The sequence below is a fragment of the Pyxicephalus adspersus genome, chromosome 7, assembly GCF_032062135.1.
Source record: "Pyxicephalus adspersus chromosome 7, UCB_Pads_2.0, whole genome shotgun sequence".
NCBI classification, from domain to species: domain Eukaryota; kingdom Metazoa; phylum Chordata; class Amphibia; order Anura; family Pyxicephalidae; genus Pyxicephalus; species Pyxicephalus adspersus.
This window is the reverse complement of record NC_092864.1, coordinates 7,342,872-7,362,258: the sequence shown is the minus strand read 5'-3', so window position 1 is coordinate 7,362,258 and position 19,387 is coordinate 7,342,872. Positions and strand designations below refer to the sequence as shown.

The 19,387-nt window shown below is 41.9% G+C and overlaps 2 protein-coding genes across 3 annotated transcripts; both read right to left on the bottom strand.

Annotated features, from left to right (window-relative positions):
* Positions 1–4,527: 4,527 nt before the first annotated feature.
* LOC140334487 (nmrA-like family domain-containing protein 1) lies at positions 4,528–9,867 on the bottom strand. The gene is made up of 5 exons (XM_072416765.1): positions 9,501–9,867; positions 6,701–6,939; positions 5,619–5,868; positions 4,980–5,170; positions 4,528–4,837 (listed from the first exon to the last, which is right to left on the bottom strand). The coding sequence occupies exons 1-5, from the start codon at positions 9,538–9,540 to the stop codon at positions 4,658–4,660; spliced, it is 900 nt and encodes a 299-aa protein (XP_072272866.1). The 5' UTR covers positions 9,541–9,867; the 3' UTR covers positions 4,528–4,657.
* A 1,137-nt stretch (positions 9,868–11,004) lies between these two features.
* Positions 11,005–18,910, bottom strand: LOC140335009 (nmrA-like family domain-containing protein 1). 2 transcript variants are annotated; one of them, XM_072417349.1, is made up of 5 exons: positions 18,628–18,910; positions 15,188–15,429; positions 14,414–14,663; positions 12,565–12,755; positions 11,005–11,233 (listed from the first exon to the last, which is right to left on the bottom strand). In XM_072417349.1, exons 1-5 carry the CDS (start codon positions 18,749–18,751, stop codon positions 11,057–11,059), a joined length of 984 nt encoding a protein of 327 aa, XP_072273450.1. In that variant the 5' UTR covers positions 18,752–18,910; the 3' UTR covers positions 11,005–11,056. The 2 variants fall into 2 exon arrangements, with proteins under 2 accessions (XP_072273450.1, XP_072273451.1); XM_072417350.1 differs by lacking the exon at positions 18,628–18,910 and adding an exon at positions 17,313–17,518.
* Between the last annotated feature and the right edge of the window lie 477 nt (positions 18,911–19,387).

Below are 19,387 nucleotides of genomic sequence, written 5' to 3'. Positions count from 1 at the left end.
GTTTCTCAATCTTTTTACCCAAGGGGAATCTTTGAAATATTTTTAAGGTCTTAAGGAACCCCTATTCAAATATTTGATTGGGGTCGAAGGGAAGAATATCCCGTGTATTGCTGGACATTAAGAAAAAAACACTCCTAATAAAATGGTGACCTGATGCTGACGTTACAGGCAGCTAAAAATATTGGCATTTTGCCACTGGCTCTGTCTAATGGTGTTGGATGCAGAACTAGGCAGGCCCTGGCAAAAATAAACAAAAGAAACCGCTAGCATTTTCTGGAGGAACTCTAAAGGAATCCTCCAGAACTCTGGAGAACGGCTGGTCTGGGAGCAATTTGAAAATATTACTATCACCCTATAGCCAAAACCAAGGGTTTGTTTGAGGGACTTGATGGACCCAAGGCAAAGATACAGAGCAGAACATTAATATTTTTTATCTATGCAATTAAACAAGGAATCCACCGAGTCTCCAAAATGTCACCTTGGTTTTGTTTATGGGCCTGCAGTGAAATCCTTACATCTGGAACTGGAACATGGTGTGCTGGCTTTTCCAAATTTGCAAGCTTACACAGAACACCCAATTGTGGTACATATGGGACAATGAAGGCTTAATATATTGGATTGGAAAGGATTAATAAAGGGCAGGTTATGCCAATTAATGATTGCCCCCAAATCTTCTCATTACTAAGATTTGTCAAATGGTGTCAGATAGAAAAAGGAATATAATTGATATTCTTCCCAATGGGAATATTTAAATCACATCTATAACAAGGCTCAGATACAATCTGCACTGCATTTTTACCCCAAAGAGTCTAACACCAACCATTACTGACGGTACTTACTGTATTCCCTGTGATCTTCTACCCTACCAGTTCCATTTGTGTTGACCAGTCCACCGAACCTTCCAATATCACCAGTCCACATTAAAGTCAAGGTGGAACATGACCACTGATAGAAGTTCCTTAAACATTCCAGCCCTGGAGGTCTGAGGACCAGGGAACTGACAGTCAGGTGTCCGTAGATTAAGGTAAGTGTGCTATATCCTTTATTTAAAGGATAAAGCTGATGAAGGGAAGCAATGGCCAATAATAATTTTTGATACCTGGTCAGATTTTAAACTTAAATTTCAAACATGTCCAAACCTAAAAAAGAAGTATTTGCTGGAATAGCATTCCATGAACTCAATAGATCCAAGCAGCTGATATACCATTCTTCATATCTTGAGATAAAACTGCAATTGAGCTCTGCATAATAAAGAAACGTTCACCCTGCAGAGTAATTCCTTTCTTTTGTAACAGCTTATTTTAACACCCCCTCCAGTTGCTGAACAATGTGCGCAACTCCCTGCTCAGTAATTGTATACTCCCTGCTCAGAAAAAATGTATTATTTTGGAGCAGATTAATTGGATGTATTCTTATCAATTGGTAGACTGCTGGCCTGTTGCCTGTTGTAGTCTGTTCTTGCAAAAGCATTTATATATTTCTCCTGGAACTTCATCATGTACTAATTGTTTGCTCTAAAAATGAAGCAAATTCTTGCAAGTCTGGGCTGTGCATGTTCAAGTTCTATCATGCAACCTTCAATTATAGGTGTGTAACCTTACTGTTAATCCCTTATACAGTGTAATTCGTTTTAATGCTTCTGCTGATGTACCAAAAAGAAACCACTGCAACAGAATTTAGAGAAAAGCTTTGAGTGAGCTGTAACAGAAAAAGAGAAATTGCAAGGGATGAGGAAATATTTTTATAACTTTTATAAAGTTTTAAGGTGGCTAACAGATAAACAATTCACAATATGCATACAAACGTATGTATTTGAAAATCAAGGGGATGGGGGAAAGGAGGGGAAGTCCACGTCGGAGAAACTATACTCAAGAAGAACAATGATACAGCCATGGGTTCCATATAAGCTCATGTTCATGTGGAGTGTCCTTGAGGATACAGGTAAGTTTAATATTATCCATTTGACTTTTACCTTCAGTATGGGATTGATTGATTGATTGTGATTTGATTGATTGTGTTTGATTTCCAAGAATTGTCCAAGGCGATTCTGGCCACCAGTAACATGTATTTGCTTAGCTTTATAGATGCTAAAGGCATTTCAATGGCGCTCAATAAAGCCCCTTCTTGGCTAGGCAACACCGTAGTATTAAGAACTGTGGAAATGAGACTGAATAACTACAGAAATAACTACAGAAAGACCATAAATCTGCTACTGGGTATAACCACCATTTGTGCTTTATACTGCCCAGGCTGCCACACCCCCTTAAACAAAGGCACAAGGCTCCCGGATGACACTGAGAAAGCCTAGCTGGTACCATATGCCACCTTAAATGGTTTGGAGGTAAGTTTCACCAGGCCGATATTCAGGGAAATCTTGAACAAGTTCTTCTCCAAATGGAGCTACTCCTCCAACATTTCCCAGATCATTCTCCCAAAGCCCCTTGGAGGAGGTGCTGACAGAGCTGAGTACAAGCTCAAGATATGACCCCTGGGGTCAAAAATAGGATGACCCTTGGACAAAAGATGGTATTTGACTATAATGAAAATATTTTATTCCTGGGGGTTCCTTGTCCTTAACTAGATGTTTATAACTGAGAATAGATCTACCAATAAGGAGGTCCCCTGCCCTAAGAAAACCTTTATTTACTCACCATTGAAAAGGAGTGGGGTGCATTCCTGAGGGAAATTCTGTGTTTCCCCATAATAAAGTCAGAGGGGCGTGAGCTGGGCAGATATTGGGCCAATCTTTAATCCTATTCCAGACTGACGGGCCATATCGTAATGAAGGCCAGAGGATCTTGGGACGTAAATGAGCCAGGACCCACATTACCACTTGAATAGCAAGGTAAGGGCAGGCTGTTGCTTTCCCATCATTTTCTGTGCCAGAAAAAATGGCCACCAAGACAAACAGAGAGAGTAAATCTTTCCAGTGAGGATACAACCCACAATAAAAACAATGATTACACCACTCTTTGCAAAACTGCAAGAAAAAAAACAACTTGTGGTTTATATACACTTACGGGCACTCCTGTATGTTGGAAGAGAGGGTGAGGTTCATCCACCGGGTTCTAGTTTTAGCACAATAGCTGGGCAAGGCATTCACTTTGCTATAGAGCCAGTCCATGCAGCTGCACATATATACCTTTCCTCCGCTCCTCTGCTGCTCCATTTGCCTGTGGAACCCTAGTGCCATGTCTGGTGTTTACCAGCTTTCCTTTCACATACTTGATGACCGGATATCCAATGTTATCAAATGGAGAAGGCCGGCCTTTAGCCTAAGTGACCTGTGCAAAGGTACAGGGTGCCATTAGAATCAACCAGCAAGGAGCGCTGTAAAAACTTCAGCAGACCAGCCCCTTCTACCCACATACGTGATTATTATCAGGGGAGGTGGGGGGGGGGGCAAGGGCAGGTAATGTGTGATGAGCATTAGTGTTGAAAATCACCAGAGTGGGGTGGGCTCCAGCATAGGCCTGTGTCAGTTGTATCAGTTGTAAAGATCATCAGGGATGGGTGCTGAGGCATGAACAGGTATTGGGTGCAATAGTGTAGCGTTAGTAGTGAAAATAACTGAGAAGGTTGGGTGGGCATGGGCAGAAAAGAGATGTAACAGTGCAGCATTATTGGTGAAAATGACCAAGGAGAGGTGGATGGGCATGGGCAGGTAAGGAGTGGAGGGTGCAGTAAATATAGTGAAAATACCCAGAGAAAACTAGGTGGGCATGGGTAGATAATGGGTGTAAAGGTGCAACATTATTAGCGAAAATGAGCAGGGAGAGGTGGGTGGGCATGGGCACGTAGTGGATGATGGGGTGCAGAGATATTGCTGAAAATGACCAGACAGAGGTGGGTAGGCATGGTTTGGTAATGGGTGGAGGGGTTGCAGAGATATTGGAGAAAGTGTCCAGGGAGTGGTGGGTGGGCAGGGGTTGGTAGTGGGTGGAGGGGTGCAGAATTATTGATTAAAATTACTTGAAAGAGGTGGGTGGACATGGCTAAATATTGGGTGGAGGTAGTAACGTTATTGGTGACTAATATTATATTTGGGATATCAGAAGATAATACAACACTTTGTATGTTTTATTTGTGATATACAGTTGACAATCGAAAACTGGGCCATCAATAATTTGTTTCCTTCCGTTTCCCAGCATGAATTTCAGAGCACATTTTGAATACAGCCTGTAATACACTGTTTGGCCACCTTTGTTTTGATGGTGCTGTTCTGCAGAAACAGCTGATAGGTCTTGCTTGCTACACTAAATATACGTTGAGATGTCCCTGCTGCCAGCTCCCTGGAACTGTGCCAGATGTCCGCGGGTGCTGAGAGAGGAAGGCTGGCCTGTGTGTGGCGATAAGTATAACCTTTAAAAATCCGGAATTTTCGAAAACCGGGCACTTATCAGGTCTGGAGGTTGCTGTATTTTTGAATGTCAACTGTACATACTGTATGTCTACAATTCAGTAGACATATCCCATGCATGAAAGTCTATTACATGATGCATGGGATTAAAATAAAATACTATAGGCTACAACAAAAAGTTTTTTAATAATCTAAAAAGCACCAATATAAAACTTTTCAAAACCTTTTGTAAAGTAAAGCTGGTTTATGACTATAAAAAAACAAGTTTACATGCTAAATTGAGCAGGTGATGACACATTATAAATCTGTAAAAGATTCCTTCTTGGAAACCATAAATTGCTTGAAGGTTTTTGTATTGGGGTTGAGTTTTCGGGTCAGTTCTATATCACGGTCAGGTCTCAAGTGATAGAATCTGTACATATTGGCCATCTCCTCTGCTCCTGGAAAGTTGAGTTTTTCGTATGCTTCAGGAGTGATCTGCAAGAGCAACAAAAAGTTTAGAAGATTTTTTTTCATTGAAAAGTTGAATTTTGTTGTCAATTTTGTCTTCAGTGAGATATATCAGCTATAAAATTCAACCCAACAAGCAGATCGACATCGGTGGTATCATTGGCCTCACCTTGGAATCTACAATGGTCTTGCCGGTCACCTCCGACATGATCTCTGCGTATTGTTGGACTGTTAGTTTATCTGCGCTTAGTCCGATATTTTTCCCGATATATTCTGATGGATTTTGCAAGATGCTGCGGACGATCGGGCCAAGATCCCTGATGGACATACCATCCATTGGAATGTCTCCCATTGGAAGAACTAAAGAGAAAAAAAAAAACAACAAAAAACATGAAAATTTGCATTTAACGAACTCAGGGTGCACCACTTGTAATTGTCTTTATTGGTTCTGTTCACATGTTGCAGGTGGAAATCAGAGTATTAGAACCTGCGGTTGTCAATGCTATCTGCATTGTTCAGACCATGGCTGACCCTTGCCCCTCAATGAAAAATAAATGTGGGGGCATTTGATCATAGAATTGAGTTTACTTTTGAATGCCTCACAGGGTATTGGGTTTGCAATATGTAGCAGTTTGGATCATCAAATTCAATATTATTCTTGAATCTAGTGCAAGTGTAGGCTCTGCTCCCTTCCTGAACACTCTTGAAACTTCACTTTCACTTTCCACCCCACCAATTCACCTACATAAGCAGCTCTACAATGGTTTAAACACAGCTACACAAACATAACATTCCCATTCAAACTTACCCAATTGATATGTTTTCCCATCCGGGCATTTTTGTGGCCTGCAGACGGTCAGGAAGTTCTCAAAGTAGAAGGCGACCCTGGCGCTAGTCATGGGCACTTTAATTTGCCTAAAATACTCTTCTACTTCTCCTTTACCATCAAAGTGAAGAACCTCCAGCTTGCCCCCAGTCAGTTTGTGGACATTTTCCAATCCGCTGAAGACCACGTGCTGTAGGCCCAGCTGTTTGCACAGATCTGCAATCCGTTTTCCCTGCAACAAAAGAAACCACAAGGCAAATGTTGGACTAAAGACCTTGTTGGATGTTACCAAGCCCTTGAAGGTTGGTGCTAAATGGTATTTAGTAAGAATATACAGCCTTTGCTATCAGACAATGGAAGCGTGACATGCAATGAAGGCAGGACGGTAGGCAGGACTAGCAGGGTCCTTACTGAGGACTTTGAAGTCCCTGCCCTAGCCCTTCTTTTCAGGAGCCATGATGCAAGCCATAAACTGGCTCCTAGGGGAGATTACACAAATATCAAATTGCTTTATAGGCTGGATATCACTCGGGAGGAGGGGACATTTGTCAGCAGGCTGCATTTGCATGAAGAATGCCCTGGGTAACACCAACATGTGATGCTGAACCTCCATGTTTGAAAGATATGAAATACAACAAATAAAAGGGGCTAGTCAGGGACAGTCAGGTTGAGAAGGAAAGGGGTAGATGATGCTGGACATCCCCAAGCTAGGAAATGAGTACCATCTGCAGATTCCAATGTACATTATCAGATGCTTACGGAGTGAAATGAAGTCAAAATAAACAGGACAGGAGCCAGGACAACTGTGCAAGATTGAAGGAAAGGTTGGAGCTTTTTAAGCAACATTTTGTGATTGCGTTCCTGACAGCAGTTTTCTTCATACACATATTAGTCAATGATCTTTGTACAAGCCCTGATGAAGAAGAACATTGCTCCCGAAAATGGGTGAGCTTGTTTTCTTTCCACAAATGATTAGATTTCTAATGGGCCTATTGGTTCCTGTGAATCATTTTACCTTTGCATGCCCCTTTCATGTTTATAGTGTCACCAGCCACAGCTATTACCTGTGCTACTTCTTTTTCCTTACTAAAGTGATCGAAGAAGTTGGTGACCACAAAAGCTCCATAAGCTCCAGTGAACGCTGCCTTTAGGCTCTGCTCATCGTCCATATCCGCAGCAACGACCTCCGCGCCGGCTTCCTTTAGCTTCAAGGCAGCTGGTTTGTTGACATCACGAGTCACCGCTCTGACTGCAAATGAGCAGTTCTCCAGAAGAGCACTGACCACCGAACCACCCTGTGCGCCTGCAAAATGGGAATTGGACAGGTACACATGTAAAAGCATAAAAAGCAAAATGTTTCTGCGGACATTTAAAACCGTACAAGTCTTCATAAACATTTACAGAATACAATGATATAACTTGAACTTTTTACAAAGCTAAATAATCTTTTGGAATGTTAGTTACCTAATTGTCATATCAGCATGACAATCAGGTAAGTAACATTCTAAAAGAAGTGGTGGACAATGACAGCTCTCATGCCTTTATTATGGGCTTGAGCATCACTGTTTCTGATCTGGAACATGCATAAGGAAGTCTGACACTGATTTACACCATGCTACTTCTAGGCCTGAACCTCAAAAGTTTTGACAGTCTATGCAAGGACCAGCTCTTATACTATGATAGTATTACTTTAAAAGCTATAGCCCAGTGATGTCATCAGTCTGCTGCAGCCAGAAGGAATCATTTCTTGGTCTCCCAAAGCTTTATAGCAATTCACACAGAGCTTCCCTGGCTCCATAACTACATACATATCCATGGCCTTCAATCATTTGGTAATGTAGGAGCATAGAGGTTCATTGACCGACAACAATAATATTATATGTTAAGAAAGAAATAGTAATTTATTTATGCTCCCAGATCTGATAAGGGAGAGCAAAGGGAAACCAAAATCAATGTGTAGCCATGATACCATGTTATTAGAGGAAAACATGGACACTGCCATTGATACCTTCTATAAATGCTGGTTGTCTGGTGGTCATTCTGACTTACAGGCATTAAATCCTTCAATGATACCAAACAAATATGGAGATCAGGAAATCTTCTGGGCAGGGTCCTTTCCTCCTCCTGTGTCACTTTATCTGTTATTTGCAACCCCTATTTAATGTACAGCGCTGCATAATATGTTGGCGCTATAAAAAATACTGTATATTATTACTAATAATCATGAAAGTGAAATGGTAAGTGGACCTTATGGCTGCTAGATATTCTTGCAACAAGTCATTGTTCTACAAATGGTTTGGTTCATGGAATTGGGAAAGAACCAAATGAGCACCAGCCAATCTTCAGAATTTATTGGTCGGGGGCAGCCAGACAAATTACATTTTTAAAAAGAGATCAGAATCCACAGATCATTTCTCTCCTTGTTTCCATTAACCAATGTGAAGTTAATAGGCTGAAATCGGATTAGGTGCCTTAGTTTAAAACAAGCTCATCAAATTGTGGTCAATACTGAGCCAATACTGAACTCTTGCTTATTGTGGTCTTTAGTTTTAATAAAAACTGCACTTTTATAGAATGTGCTCTTATCTCCCCCACCCCTTGTGTATACACCCCTGTGTTGTTTACATACTGCATAAAATCTTCTCATTAAAAGCCATGCCTCTGTGTTATTTCTACATAGATTGTCTCCAGCTTTGGGCCCTGGGATAGTGTCCCGTGGAGGTCCATGGAAATCCATAACATGGCCATGCTCAGCACAGCATGCAATGTGCATTTGTGGAATAAATATAAAGAAGTGGGATTAGTCATGTACATTGGTGGCCACAGATTTCATGTAAGCATACGTCTGGGGTGGAGAACTTGCTATTTCCCGTTACCTTGCAAGTTTTAATAAATAAGGGTCAGAGTGATTTATAGCTTTACTACAGCATAATACATCTGTTTCCTGGCCCCTTATCCTATCAGAGATTTATTAATGCTAGCAACAGCTTTTTTATATGTCTCATACCATGTGCCATTTGGAAGCAGATAGGTGCAGACCTTGGTAGATACTGTATTTCCTAGCATATAGCAGCATTAGCTCCAAGTCAGATGAGCAATATGGCCACTGTACTTGTTGTATGGCTATCAAAGTGGTGGGACCTTTACATTGCCCCATTGCTACCCCCAAACAAGCAAATGAGATTGTGAAATGTTACAGGCCAGCTAAGAAAAATCTATTGAGCAAAGTGGTTCCTTCAACTCCATGAGCTGAACATCATCCATTTAACACCACCCTTATACTGTTCCACCCACTTTTAGGTTTCATTTGATATTCAAAACTTTGTTTAAGGTAAATCCGAACCCCCATCAGTAAAATCTCAGCTAAGCTTTAACATATGTTTTTATGAACCCGCCCTGAAAGTCCTTGTTTAGGCACAAACTGTAAGAAGGTGAGTGCTGTCTCTAAGTTGCATCCCTGCATTGGTACCATATAACTTTCTGCCATGTTGAAGGCTACAGAAGGCCATGCCAACATACATTGAGTCAGTTTTTTTAAAGCTCTACAAGACTAGAGAAGTTAGACTATCACAGGAGAAACTTGGTGGAATTCTTTAAAATCCTTTTGCTAGTCCTGGACCAGATCCATTCTAGGTTTGCTGGATCACCCAGGTTCTCCCATGATAATCTATCCTTTCCTGTCTTCTACGAGCTTTCATAAATCAGGCCTATTTTATCTACAATCTGGAAGCTGGTCCAGAAACATTGTAGGAGTGCAAGTAGACAGGAAGTGGCTAAATGGGTTACGTAGACAGGAAGAACTAAAAGTAATTTAGTAGTTAGAAGGTCTGGATCTACTTTCATTGTCAGTGTTCTTCATCTCACCTGTGGCTCCAAGGACGGTTATTAGTTTCTTGCTAGCCATGACTGAGGTTGCCTTCTTCAGAGGTGGACTGCCTTTTCTGTCTTCAATGGTGGATGCCCTTCTCCAGAGTCGGACTGCCTTCCTATAGATCTATGAAGGTTGGATCACCTTCTTGTAAGTCTACAGAGTTGGCCTGCCTTCTTATAAGTCTATAGAGGTGGACTGCCTCCCTTCAAGTCTACAGGGAGTAATTCCTTTCCAGAAATGTGCTTCGCCCCCCTCCCCTCGTGACTCAACAAATAATGCCCTTCCCTTGGGGTATAATAGTGGAAAAACAAGACAAGGATTTACTTTGTAGATAAAAAATGATCTTTTTAAGTCATTCTGAACAGGCATGGGGAGGTGGGAAGCTGCTTTGTTGAGAGAAGAAGCAACCAATCAGAACTTCCCTAACAGGAATTCCAGCATAGCAGTTTAAGCTTGTTTATTTTTATTCAAACGTCTTGCTTCATTCTTCAGTTATTCAACCAAATGATGAAAACAAAAGCAGAGACTCTGCAATACTACCAAATCTTGCAAGTCATCTATGCTAGGACATTTCACAAATTAGGGTGTGTTTGTGGGCTTGGTAGTCTCACATAAAACCACATTGTTTGCTTTTTACAAGCTGTCATTTATTTGTATTAGTTTGAGGCTTTTTATGTTGAAGAAGGCTTTACGTTTGCTCAGGGACCGATTGGCAGCTAGGTGCAGTGGATCAGACCAGGTCAGTGAAATGGTAACTGGCGCTTATGACTACCACACTATTTTTGCAACAAGTTGATGATTTCATTGATCACCAGAATGTTCTATGTTAAGCTGTTCATACATATCAATCTTACTATAAATCTCTGCACAATCATAGAAGAGACATTGTCATTGTAAAACTAGAGGCTCCAATAAAATGTTATTGTAGCTCTAATTTTTGCAAGTTTTAGATGCCTGAGTCTACTTGCTAACATTTATATCACCCCTTCTCCCCTAAATTCTTATTTCATTAGGGTGTCCAATAAGAAAGAGATATGTCCTATAAGAGGTCAATGCTAGGATACAAAAGACATGGACACCAAATTTGTGGGCCTCATACCAGGCAAACTTCCTGGGACCCCCTCCCCAATGTCAACAAGTTCCTACATTGCAAAAGTCACGCTCTTTTAATCAGGACCCAGTACAGAAGATGATTGCAGCCATGGGCAGGGAAGCTGCTGTATGGAGATGCAGGCAACTGATTTGTCTCTAGATGCATAAGGAAACAATGATTGGATGCAACATGGAGGAGCTTATGGCATCACACATGCATTCTCCAATATTGCATTTTGTTCTACTTTTATAGGTTACTTAGACGAAAACACCACTTAATGTTTAAATTAAGGATGGTTAGGGGGGGGAGGGGAATTGTTTCTTTATTTTCCACCTTTCTGCCTGCTTTGCCTAGCCTACAGCCAAATGTGAATGTGATGGATAATTATCAGATACAGACCAAGATACAACTGTAAATACACGTTTATTAAAAAAAAAAAGTTTTCCAACATTTCCACTAATTGCAGAATTGGGCTTTGTTCTCCTCCATCCACTGGTGGAAAGACTTGACCTTGGGGTTGAGTTTGTGGGTCAGTTCCACGTCTCGTTCAGGTCTCATCATGTAGAAGCGGAACATGTTGGCCATGTGCTTCATTCCGTGGGAGAGTCGCTTCTCGAAATCATCAGGGTGGATCTGAGAGAACAACACAGTGACACATCATTATAAAGTAATGGACTCTTAGATGTCATGTCTGCATATTGCAATACTGCTAAATCTGGTATGTCTTCCTCTAGTATCTAAAACATGAAACTGGGCCAGATACCTATATACCTATATACCTGTTATAACCTGGGCTGGCTGTTATAAACTGTCTTTTGCAACCCCCCAGCTTTTTTCCCTACCCCAGTCCTCAGTTCATACTCAAGCTGACATAGAAAAATTGTTCCAATACACCTACAACTAATAAGTAGAAGATTTGGGTCACCAGTCATTCAACTCTGCTAGTAGTTTGGTTCTAGGTGTACAAACCCAGGATGGGGGGCCAACACTATGGGGTTGGACCTATTTATCGCTTACCAGGGATCCTGGATCAATTTGAATACAAAGTACTTGAAGAGGTTGTGTTGCCCTATGCCGAAGAGGAAATGCCCCAATGACCCCAGTAAAAAAAAGCAGCATCTTAGTTCTAGATTGACGTTATGGAATAGACAGCTCAATCCCTGAAGCCTAATCCCTGAAGCCTAATCCAATAGAGAAATTGTGGGGTGATATCTAAGCTAGTCGACCCTGCAATCCTGGGCACCTGGATCTGGTCCAGGATTGAAAACATTTGCTAACAAATATCAAATAACTGTTAGGAAATCCATTCCAGGATTGCTGGAACACCCAGCTTCACTGATGAAAGAGTATCCTCTAAAGTAGGGGTCGTGAAACTCCGGCCTTTAGGCCAGATACGCCCTAGCCGGTAGTCCATTCCGGCCCAATGCTGTCCAGCAACCCGTGGCTTCCGAGCCACGGGTTGCTGGACGGATCTGCCAGGGGGCATTAGGAACTACCGGAGGCGCTGGAGCTCCAGTGCCACCTCCTTGCTGTTGCTCCCCTATTTACCGCGGCCGGCGTTAATACTTCCACCGCTGCAGTAAATATCTAAAGTTCCCTAAAAGGGAAATCCTTCTCCTCCGCAATGCATATGGAGGAAAGGGATTTCACTTCAGGGGGCGTTCCCAAAGAAATGGCCTATTGGCCATAAAAGTTTGCCGACCCCTGCTCTAAAGCCTTGGAGAACTTCAATAAATCAGCCTCAATATGTGGGGGGCTGTATTCTGCCCTTTTACAGCCTTGCCTCCCTGGGCCTTTGGCTATTCACAGAATTTTAATCCTGACTTTCAATACTTAACAGTCAAAAATTCAAAGGAATTTCAGCTGATGTGCAGAGACGGATAAGTAGGGTTACTATGAATGACACAGAGCACTGCACAAATGACAGGAAAAAAGTCTATGACATAATGGAAAGTGATTGTTACCTTGCCATCCTTGATGGTCTTTCCAGTGACTTCAGACATAATATGTGCATATTGCGCCACTGTTAACTTTTCGGCGCTGAGTCCAATATTCTTCCCGCTATAGTGGGACGGATGCTTCAAAATAGTGACAACGGCTGGACCCAAATCCTTTACTGAAATTCCATCCATGGGAACATCGCTCATTGGTAGGTCTAAAATGAAGAAGCAGAAGATTCTGATTTTCTAATAAAAAGGATCCTCATCTCCACAAAAAGGTACAAATGTCTTTCACCAGTATTCAATAAAACAGAGTCAGATTTTCTTTCTCCCTCCACTTCTATTATTTTCAGTATAATTGTAGCCTGACAATTTCAGCTTTGCAAGCAAATATTCACTTTAGTCCCTGCCCCCGAGGAGCTTATTTCTGCAGTAGCCAATAGCATCCACATAGATATCTGAGTAGCAAAGTCAGATTAAAATAAATAAAAACTATTGGCAGTAATTTTTTTTTTGGTCTATTAAACAAACCCATCGCTCTCTAGGCCAACCCTTAACAAATTACATTGCAAGCTTAGTTGTGCTTGATTGACAACTGCATGGAATTTCAGTGCAGCAGAAAGAGTGCTGTTGGCTCATTGCTGGAAGTTTCAATCTTATTGCATTTCCGGTAGATCAACAGATATTTTTCTAAGCTTGCAGCATTTTAAAGAGACAAAATATGGAGCAATGTGCATGTATTTTACTTTTTATATGGTTTATTAAGCCACTTGATTATATGAATATTTTTAGAACTCTTTCATGTCTGTCCAGCTATGACTTGCTTAGAATAAGTAGATACATAAAGGAACAAACAAAAATTGCACATGTGTGTGAAGGGTATACAGGGTGTGGTAGACCAGTGTTTTCCAACCTTTTTGTGCCACGGCACATTTTTTACATTGAAAAAATCCTGCAGCACACCACAAATCAAAAATGTTACAAATTGACCCTTTGTAGCTAATTCTCTTGTCTCTAAGAATAAACAAGGCAATTAAGCTACCTACTGCCACCCACTGACATGGAAGAGTATTACATTACTCTGCCAGTAACTACAGCACAGACACTCGACAATGGTAATTGGATAATTTCCCATGTACACCCGAAGATCTCTCATGGCACACTAGTGTGCCACGGCACTGTGGTTGAAAATCACTGTGGTAGACAGTCACAAACTGCAATTTTTACACAGAGCTGCTTTCCTATATTAATCTTGTGGTTATGTTTTCTGGCCTTAAGCTGAATTCTGGTAGAAAAAACCTTTATGAAAATATTCTCAATAACAACAAAGAAAAAAAATCACATTATGTAAACCCAATGCCTTTGAAAACCCAATTATTGCCTTGTAAATGTAGTGGTGACACTATCATTGTACAGTATAAAAACTGTACAGAGCTGTGGGAGGGGTCCTAAAGGTCCTCCCACTGCAGAAAACAACAGGAGGGGGCGGATACAAGACCAGTCACTCTGCACAAGAAGAGAGATCAGCTGTGACTGGTCTCCATCACAGCTCCTGCAAAGCACAGAATTTTTGGATTGATGCACAGACCTATAGGATATACACAAAGGACATCAAATAAGTATATATAACTATGATAATTAGACATTATTTGATTTGATTAGATCTGATTTGACTTATCTTTAAAGGAACTCTATCACTCAGCAGCTGTTATGGAGAAAAGAGCAGTGCAGTTGTCTGTAAGTAGGTCCAAGGTCAGCTCTGACCCTGACATTTTTCACTGACATAATGTACATGACATAATGGACATGATTCCCAATCAAACAGTGAAACATAAACATTATAAAAGAAAATAGTCTATGCTCAATCACATACTTAAAACATAGGTCTTCCCGTCTTGGCATTTCTGTGGCTTAAATGCGTCCAGGAAGTTCTCGTAGTAGAAGGAAAGTCTCACGCTGGTCATGTGACATCCGATATGTCGGAAATATTCCTCCACTTCTCCTTTGCCATCAAAGTGAAAGACGCTCAGTTTTCCCCCAGTCAGCTTTTTCACGTTCTCCAAACCACTGTAGACCACTTGCTTTAGGCCTAGGCGCTTGGCGAGATCAGCAAGCATTTTACCCTTTGGGAGAAGAAGAGGGAAATAGTTCCTCAAGTCAGGGGGAATGATAGATGAACTCTTGTATGAGATTAGAAGACTCACCCAAAGCAGAAATGACATTTTAAGGAAACTTACCATGACAAGTCAAATATAACACTGGAGGGGTTACTTTGGTAGATGATTTCCCCCCATGAACAGTAGAGCAGTGGTGAGACCTAGGGTGGTCTCACTGTTGAATGGGACCAATAAGGTCATCACAATGGGGTAGATGAAAGGTAGGAAGGGGTGGCATTAGTAAGTTTTACTTGTTGATCTATGATTTATAACCCTGAAAGTACATTTATACAAAATCTTTACACGGAGCTAAAGGGACATTTGAGGAAGATAAAAATTCCAAAAAAGCCAGAGACATCTAGGACACATTTATCCATGGAAGCCATTTATGGGGGTTTCCATATTTCCCAGCCTTTGCTTTTTTGTAGTTGATATCACAGTGGTACTTTGTGGTATATTATTGCATAATCCCATTTACCCCAAGGGCTTACCTGAGTGATTTCCTTGTTATGCTCAGAAGAGTGGTCCCAGGCATTGGTGACCACGAAAGCTCCATGAGCTCCTTTCAGAGCAGCCTCCACGCTCTTCTCATCATCCAAGTCTGCAACTACCACCTCTGCACCAGCTTCCTTCAGCTTTGCAGCAGCTGGTTTGCTGGCATCCCGGGTCACCGCCCTAACCGCGAAGGTGTGGTCTTCCAGAAGGGCACAAACCACTGAATTACCCTGGGCACCTGTGAGAGAAAGTGACCCCATTGATTAGCATCCGAGTGAAGAACTAAGCCAGCCATTGGTTTCCTAAATTTCTTGGATATTGCAACAAAACCCCTCCACCACCTCGGACCATTGGGTGCTCCTGCCCATCTTTTTGTGTGTTGGCACCCTCTGTTACATTGCCTGTTTTGTTAAATAAAAAAAAACCATCATTAGGAGCAGGAGAGAAACAGCAAGTCTACAGTCCTGAGAAATAACAGGATTGTGCCAATAGAGTCCATGAATGACAGAAATCAAAGGTTGGTGGTTGCACTTTCCAGATTCCAAGCACTGCACAATGGGGTTTCCGGGGATTTACCCCCTAAAAGTGGTTCTCATGGAGGCTTGTGGTTGCAGTTAATGGATGGCCAGTCCACCCCTAACCCTAGCAGGTTTCAGTGGCAAGTTCTTTCTCAATCCTAGCTAACCCTAGGGATAGGCACTTACACAGAAATATACAAGAGTTCACTCAATCCTAGTTAATCCTAGAGGTAAGGACATACCCTCAAGTTTACTGAGTTTACTGAATCCTAGTTAGCCCTAGGAGTAGGCACTTTCACCTAAAGGAATGAGAGTTTATGTGACTTAAGCGCAAGCTAGGGGTAGGTACATTCACCTAATAGATTAAGAACTTACTGGACCCAGCTAACCCTAGAGGTAAGCACTTATACCTAAATGAATGATAGCTTACCCAACCCTAGCTAACGCTAAAGGTGGACACTTACACAGAAATAACCCTTAGAGTAAGAACTTACACTTAAGAGAATGAGAGTTTAGTTGACCCTAGCTAAACCTAGGGGTAGACATTTACACCTAAGTGAATGAGAGTTTCCTCGACCCTAGTGAGCGTTAGGGGTAGGTACATACACCTGAAAGTTTATGAACTTACTCAACACCTTCATGAATTAGAGTGTACCCAACCCTGGAAGTAAGCACTTTCAAAGAAATAAACTCATTCCTAGTTAACTCTACAGGTAAGCACTTACACCTAAAGGAATGAGAGTTTACCTAAGCTAAAGCTAGGGGTGGGTACATACACCTAATAGATTAAGAACCTACTCAACCCTAGCTAACCCTAGGGATAGGCATTTACACAGAAACAAATGAAAGTTCACTTAATCCTAGTTAACCCTTACACTTAAGTGAATGAGAGTTTACTAGACCCTGGCTAAACCTAGGAGTAGGCTTTTACACCTAAGTCAGTGAGAAATTACTTAACCCTAGTTAACACTAGGGGTAGGTACACACACCTAAAGCATTAAGAATTCACTCAACCTTAGCTAACCTTTGAAATAGGCACTTACACCTACATGAATAACAGCTTACCCAACCCTAGCTAACCCTAAAAAGTGGGCACTTACACCTAAATGAAAGTGAGCTCGACCCTAGATATCCCGGGGGATAGGCACTTTTACCTAAAGGAATGAGAGTTTATGTGACCCTAGCCAGAGGTAGTGGGTACATACACCTAATTAAATAGAAACCTACTCAACCCCAGATAACCCCAGGGGTAGGCACTGAGATCTATATGAATTGAGAACTTACTCAACCCTAGCTAACCTCGGGGCTGAGCACCTGCACATAAATAAATGAGAGTTCGCTCAACCCTAGTTAACCCCGGGGATAGGCACTTACACCTAAATGAATGAGAGCTTTCCCACCCCTAGTCAGGGTTAGCTAGGGTGCAATAAGATCTTAGTAGTAGCCCTAGCTAAAGTTGGGGCATTCTGGCTACCAAACACCATTTGATGCCTTCATATGACCCAAGCCTCAGGAAAATGAATGCACATAATCCTAACCCTACAGGGCAACAGAGCTGACCACTGATCCTCCATGCTGTTACCACAGTCTGCAGTTTACTCACCAGTGGCCCCAAAGACCACAATGATTTCCTTTCCAGCCATGGAGATTGATAGAAGAATGGCAATAAATTAACCAGAAGACAAAGCACCCTCATCTTTATATAAAACCAGGGTGTCCCTCCTTCTCTCTCTTGTCTATTCATGCGTTCCCTGTGACTCAGCACTGCAAATATTTCCCAGGCCAAAAAAAGATGAAGCCGGGCCAGAACTTCAGAGCCCAGAAGGCTGCGCTTTGTTCTCCTATTCCATAGCCAATTATACGGTAAGCCTTGTGCATACAATCCAGGGTGCAGTGTTTTACCTGTGGAAACCGGCCAGCCAATCAGAGCTTAGGTGGTTAATATCTGGCGCTCTACCGTAACCTGATTGTAGAGGTGCTGAAAACTATGGCCAAAAAAAGAGATTATAAATTACTGAAACAAACAATTGACAGGCAGATTTGTATATGTTAAGACATGAATGGCTTTGATATATGTGCCTATGGATTATCTGTCCAGGGAGAAAATAAAAATTCACAAAGCTCCAAGAGAACTGGTCATAATTTGGCGGTTTGGATAAAATTTTGCTCACCTTAAACAATATCGCCAACAATAATTGTCAAATGATTGGAAGTGATCATCTCTGGTGCTAATAGGTAGGAGCAAATTGTGTAGAGACAAAACAATTTTTTTGGGAGTGGGGAGGATGAGCGGGAGGCCCCTGCTGCGTCCTCTCCTTAGGAGTCTCATTGGCTGTTAGTAATTTTGTGATCTGGGGCACAGCTGTACAGATGGTTGACCTTCAACCAAGGCAGCCACAAACATTCGTCTCCGTCATCGAAAATCCAGTTTCCGCATGCAGTCTAGGTCCTGCTCACCCGTGGATGTGTTGATGCTCTGTGGGAGCCTAACTTGCAAATCCTGCATCGCATGTTTAGTGAAGCAGTTCTTTCTGCTATTCAGAGCGATGGAGTGGTCTGGGAATGGCTGCTGTGGCAGGTGCAAAACTATCCTTTGATGTGAAAAATAATTACTCTCTGCACAGAGGAAGTTAGGGCCTAACACCGGCTCCCTCCCCATCACACTGTTCCAAAACAAAAGCCCTAAAAAATGACGACCTTGATTGCAGAAAAGATAGGCAATGTCACTTTTGCAAAAAAATACCCTTACCTGCCTGATTGCAATTTTTTACCAAACGTTCACCCGTCCCCATTCCCCCCCCCCCACCAACTGTTTCTTCTCCCTTCTTGATCTTGATTTGCTAGACTGGGATGACATAACTTGGGCATGTGCATGGGAGTTCATTCATTCCTGGCAACCTCAGGGGATTCTAGGATACCTGGAAGGTCCTGGCTTTGTACACTGTCCCGAGCATGCGTTTTTTTACGTTTAAAGGAGAAGCCCCTCCCCTTCTTATTTACATCACGTATCCCAGTAGACTGCTGGTTGCTCCTTCTTCGCATGCCTTATCTCAAGCATGAGCAGAGGGGACTTTCTTCTACTGCAAAAAAAAAAAGTATGCGCTGTGACATACTTACATACATACAAAACCTTTTTTTACAATTTCCTGAAGCGCGTCACCTGATCTTACGTCTGCACAGTGCAATATTGAGTGACGTAGGAAGAAGAACCAAAAAGAAGAGGAAGAATATGGCGGCACCCAGTGTCCTGCCTTCACTGAGATGAAGAAAGAGGACAGGACAACGCGAGACCAGGATTGTGGAAGGATCGATGGTTTTCCACCTGTAAACATGGCGTGGTATGTTTTTTTTTTAATATTCTGCTTTAACTGCTAGTGAGCTGCCTGTGCATGGGAAGCACTTTTATCCCAGCTGCACATGTGCATTGTTTTAGCGTATGCAAGGTGCCTGTGTGCTCATGCTCATCACATCCAAAAACTCCACCTGAACATTTAAACGTGCACTATGATGACGTGGTGCCCTGTAATACCTCATAGTTTACTTCGAAGCTATGTTGGGGTTGCATTAAGAACAAATAGCACCACATTGCATGGTATGCGTATGTTATTGAATGCATTTCTGCAGCATACACATGTTAATAAGCCATTATTGATAACTTTACACCTGTCTATTTGAACC